The sequence below is a fragment of the Ailuropoda melanoleuca genome, chromosome 1 (genome assembly GCF_002007445.2).
Source record: "Ailuropoda melanoleuca isolate Jingjing chromosome 1, ASM200744v2, whole genome shotgun sequence".
In the NCBI taxonomy this organism is placed as follows: Eukaryota; Metazoa; Chordata; class Mammalia; order Carnivora; family Ursidae; genus Ailuropoda; species Ailuropoda melanoleuca.
Window position 1 is genome coordinate 128,382,663 of NC_048218.1, and position 9,781 is coordinate 128,392,443.

Here is a 9,781-nt window from a genome sequence, read left to right on the forward strand (position 1 = left end):
TTACCTTAATCCCTTGATTCTATTCTGAACCCAAACAAAGCTCCTCTGACTGAAGACTGATGCTCCAGGGAGCTGTGTAGTGAATCAGAGAAAGGCATGAATGGTTGAAGCGAATCACAGGACCTGAATCTATAGGAAAGAGGTATATTCTCCAGTTAAATCGGAAATTATTCAACACTCCCTGCTGCCAGTAAACCTCACAGTTCAGACGTAGGATGTTGTCCTGAAAGCCTGAGACGGGGTGTGGATGGTCAGGATGCCAGCACCGTCCAGGAAATGTCACTGTTTTGCATCACCCAGTATGACAACCACTAGCCACATATGGCCCTTGAGACTTGAAATGTGGGAAATGTAACCAAGACCTGAATTTTTAGTTGTACTTAATTTTAATTTTAAGAATTTCATAGCTGCTCGTGGCTAGTGGCTGCCACATTGGACGGCAGAGTCTCATTTGACGCTTCTGGCCCTTGTGGGTCTTGGGTCATTAGCTCCTTTCCCTCACCCCTGGCAAGGGCATTTCTGTCAGGGTTTTTAATCATTTCAGCCCCTATTTATTTATTTATTTATTTATTTTTTTTTTTTAAAGATTTTATTTATTTATTCGACAGAGAAAGAGACAGCCAGCGAGAGGACACAAGCAGGGGAGTGGGAGAGGAAGAAGCAGGCCCATAGCGGAGGAGCCTGATGTGGGGCTCGAACCCGTAACGCCGGGATCACGCCCTGAGTCGAAGGCAGGCGCTTAACCGCTCTGCCACCCAGGCACCCCTCAGCCCCTATTTAAAAGCTATAAGAGAACTCAAAACTTCAGAAAGGGAGTGGGAAGGAGTTACAGGTTTATGTAATGATTTTGATGACTTGTTTGAATCCGTATTTTCTAGATCTTCCCGCAGTAACTAACAAAAGACTAAGACCACCCTCTGCCCCACCTCTAACTCGCATCTCCTAAAAGCCCTTCCGTGTGTCTTCTCTCATTCAGCTTGCGGGTTGTTTGGCCTCACTAATGATTCTGCTGGTCATATTAGCCACTGGATTCCTCTTTGAATCATTACCCCAGGTGTGTAGTTTGGACTTGGTGTGAGCTGTTTCCATGTGTAGAGATTTTGCTATTTTGTTTATTTGTATTTTTGTGGCCATCTCATGGGTTTTTACTGTAACCCTATCAGGGTGGTGTAAGAAAGGGCCAAGGCTGGGACCAAGATCCCGCTTCACAATCTACAATCCTGCCCCACAATCTGGACCTTGGGAAAGCCATCTCAACGTCTCTGGGGCTCTGTTTCCTTATCTGCAAAGTGGGGGTTTGGACTGATTCATCTCCAAGGTCCCATCTCTCTCTGATCTTCTGTGACCTTGTACTTCCATTAAAAATCTGAGATGGCAGGGCACCTGGGTGCCTTGGTCAGTTAAGTGGCTGCCTTTGGCTCACATCATGATCCCAGCGTCCTGGGATCAAGCCCCACATCGGGCTCCTTGCTCAGCAGGGAGACTGCTTCTCCCCTGCCTGCCGTTCCCCCTGCCTGTGCTTGCGTGCTGTCTCTCGCTCGCTTGCTTGCTCACTCTGTGTCAAATAAGTAAAATCTTGAAAAAAAAATCTGAGATGGACTTCACTCAGAAGACATTTGTTCGCCAATCTGTTTAATCTAGCAGAGATCAGGGACAATATAGAGTGGAGAAAATCATGGTGTAGGAAAACCATGGATGAAATGATTCCTCGGGTACCAAGTTTAATTCTGAACTTCTTGACCACCATGGAGGCTTGCTACTAGTATATAAGCCTGGTTTTCCAAGGCCCATTTTAGCTAACCAGGTAAATATATACTTTAATTCCAAGAATATCTATTTATTCCCATTAAAGAAAGGAAAAGTAAATATGAGGAAGTCCTGAAAACCAGGTGCTCATGGCTCAAAACGTACCATCACTGCTGCGTGGGAAGTGAGTGGGGAGAGGACATGGGGAGGGCCGCAGGGCAGTGAGGAGCCAGCAAAAGGGACTCTCTGGACACGAGAGGAGAGGCATGCGTGATGTGCTCTGTTTCAGGCTGTGCTGTCGGCTATTGTGATTGTCAACCTGAAAGGAATGTTTATGCAATTCTCAGATCTCCCCTTTTTCTGGAGAACGAGCAAAATAGAACTGGTAAGTAACAAAGATGACTGTTAGGTTCATATGTCATTGCGACACATGGACCAGGGCTGGTAAAAATTTGAAAAAGATAAGTTGGTGCCATCATTTTTAGCATGATTCTACATAAAGCTCTCTGTCTTTCGGGTAGACCATCTGGCTCACCACTTTTGTTTCCTCCTTGTTCCTGGGATTGGACTATGGTTTGATTACAGCTGTGATCATCGCTCTGCTGACTGTGATTTACAGAACACAGAGGTGAGTGTACAGATTGGGATGGATGTGATTGTCCTGCCTGAAATTGCAGTGTTGACTTTAAATATATTGTATTTGTCAACAGAAGCACCTAGCCTGTGAGCGTCTTGACTGTGAAGGCGGTGTTCCCAGAGTCCAGTACCGGGCACATACTGTGTGTTCTCTGGAAGCTTTTTGAGGAAATCCACCCAGAAAATAACTAATATTCATATCATAGATTCTGATTCACAGAGCACGGGCGCGTAGCTGCTAAGAAGCATCAGGGCATTGTAGCAAGTCCACGGACTGTCAGCTCAAAGACCTTGAGCCATATTCTGGCTTTGCCGATCCCTCTGACATTGAACAGCTCACTCCACTAGGCCTTAGTTTCTCATCCACACAACAGCAGAAATAAGCCTCGTGTGTAGGATATAATGAGGTAATGTGAGACGCTCAAGCAGTAGCATCTGTCGTCATTATATATAGTGTGTGTATATACATATATATATACAGTATCCAGTTTGAGCCAGATTATCCTATAAGAAGGGGAGGGCTCTCGAAAAATAATGTTTAAAATCTATTCAAACCAAACTCAAGAAAACTTCTTTCTATGCTAATGAGATTTTTTGTTTTCTTCCCACACCTTCAGTTGACTACCACCCCCATGAGTCAGAGCCTCTTATTAGAAATCAAAAGAAAATCTCCTCCCCTGATTTAGAATAAGAGTAGGAAGACAGTTGTATTGAGTGGATGAGAATTTGAGTTACACATTCCTTGGCATGGCTTGAACTCTGCACCGTTCACTTTTGCCCCCAGCTTTAAATGCCCGAGTCTTTTGTCCTTACCAGATTGTGCAGCGTGTATGTGTGTGTGTGTGTGTCTGTGTGCATGTGCGTGTGCATGAAGGGTGTGTGGATGTGGGTCGTGGATGTTGGGGCAGGGTGTGGGGGCGTGCCGGGAATGGCCCTGGGCGTGTGATCCATGTGAAGCCCTCTGCAAAGAGTATTCCTGAGCTCACCGGAAGGTCCATACATGACATGTAAACACGCAGAACCTCCTGTTTAAACCACATACTGGGCCTCAAAACAATGGTATTTTAACACCCTGTCCCTCTGTCTTTAGTCCCAGCTACAAAGTCCTTGGACAGCTTCCCGACACGGATGTGTATATCGATATAGACGCATATGAAGAGGTAAGACTTTTTTCTCATTTTAAATGGATGTAAGCCAAATAAAGAAAATCTTTTAAAAATTTAAAAAAAAATAGTAAATGGTTGTAAGCATGTCATGGGATCAGCTGACTATTATTTTTACACAGGACAAAAAGTGGGGCTGAAAAGGAGAGAGGTGTCGCGGTCAGAATAAAAAGCCTGAACTGGAGTTTGTCTGGAGGCAGTTCTAGAGTTTATACTCTAGGTTAATTACTCAACCTCCTCATATTTACTTTTCCTCTTTCTTTAATGGGAATAAATAGATATTCTTGGAATTTAAGTATATATTTACCAAATACTGAAACTGAGAGGATGGTTTGTACGTGCACGACTTATGCCTTCAAATTCGCTTGATTTTGAATATCCTCAGGTGACACCTAGAAGACTTGTACAGAACCTTTTAAAATTAGTTTTATCTCTTTGATTTGCTTTATGTTTGGGAAGAAATTCTCAGACTCCCTATAAGCTACTAGGAAATGAGACTGTTACAAGGATTGTCCATTTTTCCTCCTTCTAAACAATTATGTGCTGGATTTGTCATTCTAGAATTCCTTGAGGCTTCTGGGTAAAACATTCACTCTCTTGAACTTGGGTCTACTTCAGCTCCTGCCTGCATTCCAGGAACCAACCAGCGTCACCTCTCTTCACTCCACCCGCCTGTTCCTCACAGTCTGAGGGGCAGCCTCCCCTCCCTATCTGGTTTCTTTTCTCTGTTTGTAATAGTTTTTGGTTCCTTCTTTGTGTTTTATGGTGAATATGAAACAAAGACTTTTAAAAGAAATGTAGAGTTGTGCATATTAAAGGTTTTCTTCTCAGACCTCCTTCCTCCAGGACAGTAGGTAGGCTAGAGTGACGGAATTATATCTAAACACGGTGAGAGGGCCTGTGAGAGGGCCGTTAGCAACTTCTGCGTTGATTTTCAGGCTGGAGGAGGGAGGCGGGTGCAGTTTTGATTCTGAAATATTCCCATGTGTTAAATTCACATTTTATTTCTCAGGTGAAAGAAATTCCTGGAATAAAAATATTCCAAATAAATGCCCCAATTTATTATGCAAATAGCGACTTATATAGCAGTGCTTTGAAAAGAAAGGTGAGTCACAAGAAATTGATTATTTTTGAGGGGACCTGTGGATTGACAGGAATGTGAGGGACACTTAAATGTCTTGATATATTTTTTATACTCTCTTTCTGTGTTTTGGTAAAATATACATAAAATTTACTATTTTCAGTAAATTTACCATTCAGATGGAATTAAGTATATCCACATTGTTGTGCAAACAACACCACTAACACCACTAGTCATTCTCTTTTATCATGTGCACATATTACCTTTTCAAAAAATTTTTAAGAAAAAGAGTGAAAAAGTAATTTTAGTTGTCTCACTCTTCGGATCATGTGGGTTCCTTTGGTTGTGATTAAACCTGGACCCCACACTGCCCAGTGTATGAGAAAACCTCCCAGTCAACCCACAGAATCTCTTAAATATAAGAATCTGAGAGTATGTTTGAAAAATACTCCTTTAAAAATTGTCTTTGTCCTTTAGTGTATTCACTGCTGCATCCTGCTAAATGCACATAAGAATAAGGAGAGTTACTCATGTTCCTTTAATGTGGGAGTAACTCAGCTCAGGGTGTCCTAGGGAAAGGTAGAGCAAGAGGTGGGGTGATAACTTGGCATCATAAACAGTCCAATGGGGAGATTTGAAGATTTATCGCATTTGGGTGGGTTCCTGGGCGCCAAGAGGTGATTATGCATGTATTCCTCTTCTGTAAAGACTGGAGTGAACCCAGCAGTCATAATGGGAGCGAGAAGAAAGGCCATGAAGAAGTATGCCAAGGAAGTTGGAAATGCAAATGTGGCCAATGCAAACGTTGTCAAAGTGGTAAGTGGTCTCTTCGCGTTGCTTTCCCTTCTCTCTTGATCTGCACCGACCCCCACCTTCATTCTTGATTGACGTCTCTTTTTTTTTTTAAGATTTTATTTATTTATTTGACAGAGAGAGAGACAGAGAGAGACAGTACACAAGCATGGGGAGTGGGAGAAGCAGACTCCCCCCTGAGCAGGGAGCCCAACGATGCCGGGCTCAATCCCAGGACCCTAAGATCATGACCCGAGCCGAAGGCAGACATTTAACTACTGAGCCGCCCAGGTGCCCCTCATGATTGAAGTCTTAGCACGAAGCCCTTAAAATAGGAAAGCTTAGAGACAATTGAAGTATCCTTTATATATTAAAGATACATGATAAAGTCAGTTATGAGAATGCTTCTGAAAAAAGTAGGGATATGAGCCCCGGAAAACACTGTTTAAAAAAAAAATGATCATCCAGTAGTACCTTAATAAATTGTACTGTGGGTACTTTGTCATAGATTCACTCAGATGACAATAAAAAAATAAGCCTCAAAGGCTGGATTTTGCTGTTCAAGCTTATGGTAACTTGTGGCTGTGCTGAAGTTAACAGAACTGTTTTAGAAATGAGGAGAAATTGGATATGATGACTAAAGAGTGAGTTTTAATGGACAAAAACAAGAGGAAGAAGAGGAGAAAAGAAACCGAGCTAAAACTGAATATTATGTGCACATCCTTTCTGTCACATTAAAGGCGGGGATATGGCAAATGCTTTAGAAGATGTCTGGCGGAGTCAGCAGCTTGAGAGGAGGGGGACGAATTTTCCCTCGTAAATCTTTCAGAGCCAGCCCATGAGCTGTTCATAGACTTTTGGTTTGGTTTACCCGTTGACAGGATGCAGAAGTCGATGGAGAAGATGCCACGAAGCCTGAAGACGAGGGTGATGAAGTAAAATATCCCCCAATAGTCATCAAGAGCACACTCCCTGAGGAACTGCAAAGATTCATGCCCCCGGGGGATAACGTCCACACCATCATTCTGGATTTTACGCAGGTCAACTTTATTGACTCTGTTGGCGTGAAAACCCTGGCTGGGGTAAGCATCATCTTAAATGAGTCGTTTCGTAGCTCTGTGCCGTCAGTCAAATCAGAGAGTTGGACTAGGGTCCCCTTTTCAACTCTTAAAGTTCTTTGTTGTGTTTTTTTTTCTTCAACTTTTGATTGTGGAAAATTTCAAAACCATACCAGAGTAAAGAGCACAGTGTGATGCAGCCCCGCGTAAGCACGGCTCGGCGGCAACAGCCCATCAGCTTGAGGGCAGGCCCGTGGCATCCACCGCACCCGCTGCCCCCTTCCCCACCCTGACGCGCATCCCAGCTGTCGCCTCTTTGTGACTATTTCAGGGCATGGCTCTACAAGAGGATTCTTTACCAGTCAGTACCATAATCCTTTTATTACGCCTCCATAAAATTCAACAAGAATTCTTTGATAGCCCTCATTATCACTGTCCATATAAAAATTAAGAGAAATACAAAATTAGCTTTAAACGAGTAGCTCAAAGATGCCTAATTATTGAAGTGAAGTAGCTCAGGTGAATGAACTCGTGTCTTGTGTCACTAAATACATACTCGTAGAAAGAGACTTGCCTCGGGCCCAGAGTCGAGAGAAACTAAACTTTATTTCAACATTATTACAGATTGTAAAAGAATATGGAGATGTCGGTATTTATGTGTATTTAGCAGGATGCAGCGGTGAGTATGCTTCTAGAATGGGGAGAAGTTTTGACATTTTAGTTTTATTTCTCTTTTTCTTATTAACTTTTAAAAAGTTTAGAAATATTTTCCCTTGCGCCTGGGTGGCACAGCGGTTAAGCGTCTGCCTTCGGCTCAGGGCGTGATCCTGGCGTTATGGGATCGAGCCCCACATCAGGCTCCTCTGCTGGGAGTCTGCTTCTTCCTCTCCCACTCCCCCTGCTTGTGTTCCCTCTCTATCTGGCTGTCTCTATCTCTGTCGAGTAAATAAATAAAATCTTAAAAAAAAAAAAAAAGAAATATTTTCCCTTAATTTTAGTTCCTGGCAGAAATGAAAATTATTCAGGGTTGGGAAGGGAAAAAAATGAAAATTATTTTCCTGAAATATGACTCTGAAGCTAGCTTTGCAGTTAGTCACTCACGGGCACCCCTGTCCTGGGCTGTTGCGGCAGGCCTCCTGACCTGGCCTTGGAGGGAAGGAGCTTACAAACCATTGTTCCGGGCTGGTACATTTTTTAGTAATTATTAACAGCAGCTGTAAACATAGTTCTATAAAATCATTTAGGTCTTTCCATGACAACCCCTGCTATTTTTGCTTTATAATGAATTTTGGTTGAAACAGTGCCTGAAAATGAAATCTACATAGAGGCATCGCTTTTCACCTGCCAGGATGGCAAAAAGGAGAATTGACAGCACGCTCTGTAGGCACACGAGGGAGAGCAGGGGCTCTTGGACATTGCTGGCAGGAGCGCAAAATGGAACAGCCTCTGGAGGGCAGAGCGGCATTATCGTGCCCGATCACCAGTGCACTTTACCCTTGACCCCAGCAAATCCAGCAGCGTGCTGCACATACTCAAAATGATACGTGTACATGGTTAACCATCTATAAGCAGTTCTAGAAACTGGTTATTGTCTATAAAACAAAGACTGGGAAGATGTCAAAGAAAAGGGACCACTTAAATAAACTAGGGTACATCCACACAATAGAATATCATGTAGTGGTAAAAAAAAAAAAAAAGTAAAAAAAAAAATCCAGAATAATACATATATAATGCTAAAGAGATACTTTTGGGCAAGAAAAAAGGGAAAAATAAGAATATATATTTGTATTTCCATAAAGAAATACTGGAAGAATATTCAAGAAAATAGTTTCCTGGATAAAGAAGATGTGATGTGTGTGAGTATGTGCATGTGTGAGATATATACTGATACACACACACACACACACACACACACACAGGAGTATTAACCATCAAAAAGAACGAAATCTTGCCATCTGCAGCGACGTGGATGAAACTAGAGGGTATTATGCTAAGCGAAATAAGTCAGAAAAAGACAAATAGCATATTATTTCACTCATGTGAAATTTAAGAAATGAAACATAGGGGAAGGGAAGGAAAAATAAGATAGAAAGGAAGGCCAACCATAAGAGACTGTTAATGAGGGGGAGGGGTAACTGGGTGATGAGCATTAAGGAGGGCGCTTGTTGGGATGAGCACTGGGTGTTCTATGTAAGTGATGAGTCACTACATTCTGCTCCTGAAATCAATTTTACCATATATGTTACCTACCTACAATTTCGACAAAAACTTGAATTAAAAAATTGAAATTAAAAAAAATAAAAAAATAGTTTCCTGCTACTACTGGGGGGTGATATCATGGGGACAGGATTGGAGTGACACTTTTTACAATACCATTTTAATATTTAAACTATGTAAGAGTGCTAATTTTTTTTAATGTTCAAGACTGATACCCAGAGTGGGGACTGATTTTCCTTTCTTCTTTTATAGCACAAGTTGTAAACGACCTCACTCAAAATCGATTTTTTGAAAATCCTGCCTTAAAGGAGCTGCTGTTCCACAGCATTCACGATGCAGTTCTAGGCAGCCAGCTTCGGGAAGCGCTTGCTGAGCAAGAAGCCTCGGCTCCTCCTCCGCAGGAGGACTCGGAGCCCAACGCCACTCCTGCCACTCCAGAAGCATAGATGAGCAACTCAGCTGGGATGGGGTATGAGCCTCTCATGACATTACTCATTGTTACACAGCTTAAGTCCTAGACACTAGATTTTTTTTCCTAGGGGTAAATACTAGTAGTCAAAGCTTGATTTGGAGGGTGAATGAAGCATAGCAAGATATATCTTACTTGTGGGGGTTTTTTAATTGAATATTTCAAAGATAAACTGTCCTCTAGCCTGCATTTCTTATGTGGTGACATTTTTTTTTAATTTAAATTCAATTAGCCAACATATAGTACATCATTAGTTTTTGATGTAGTGTTCAGTGATCCATTAGTTGCGTATAACACCCAGTGCTCATCACATTACGTGCCGTCCTTAATGTCCATCACCCAGTTACCCCATCCCCCCACCCACCTCACCTTCTGCAACCCTCAGCTTGTTTCCAAGAGTCAAGAGTCTGTCATGGTTTGTCTCCCTCTCTGATTTCTTCCCAGTTTTCCCTCCCTTCCCTTCTGTGCTATTTATGTTCCACATATGGTTAAAACCATATGATAATTGTCTTCCTCTGACTGACTTATTTCACTTAGCATAATCCCCTCCAGTTCCATCCATGTCCACATAAATGGTAGATATTCATCCTTTCTGATGGCTGAATAATATTTTATTGCA

At 42.3% G+C, this 9,781-nt stretch overlaps 1 protein-coding gene across 1 annotated transcript in view; it reads left to right on the forward strand.

The window, feature by feature from the left end:
• The window catches only part of SLC26A5 (solute carrier family 26 member 5), a 51,389-nt gene extending 41,977 nt beyond the window's left edge, over positions 1-9,412 (forward strand). The window contains exons 12-20 of the mRNA XM_034666811.1: positions 977-1,054; positions 2,036-2,131; positions 2,268-2,374; positions 3,473-3,542; positions 4,558-4,650; positions 5,335-5,442; positions 6,300-6,500; positions 7,101-7,155; positions 8,946-9,412. Coding sequence (XP_034522702.1) covers positions 977-1,054; positions 2,036-2,131; positions 2,268-2,374; positions 3,473-3,542; positions 4,558-4,650; positions 5,335-5,442; positions 6,300-6,500; positions 7,101-7,155; positions 8,946-9,139 — 1,002 coding nt within the window. The 3' untranslated portion in view covers positions 9,140-9,412. The remainder of the gene's footprint in view (positions 1-976; positions 1,055-2,035; positions 2,132-2,267; positions 2,375-3,472; positions 3,543-4,557; positions 4,651-5,334; positions 5,443-6,299; positions 6,501-7,100; positions 7,156-8,945) is intronic.
• Positions 9,413-9,781: the final 369 nt, after the last annotated feature.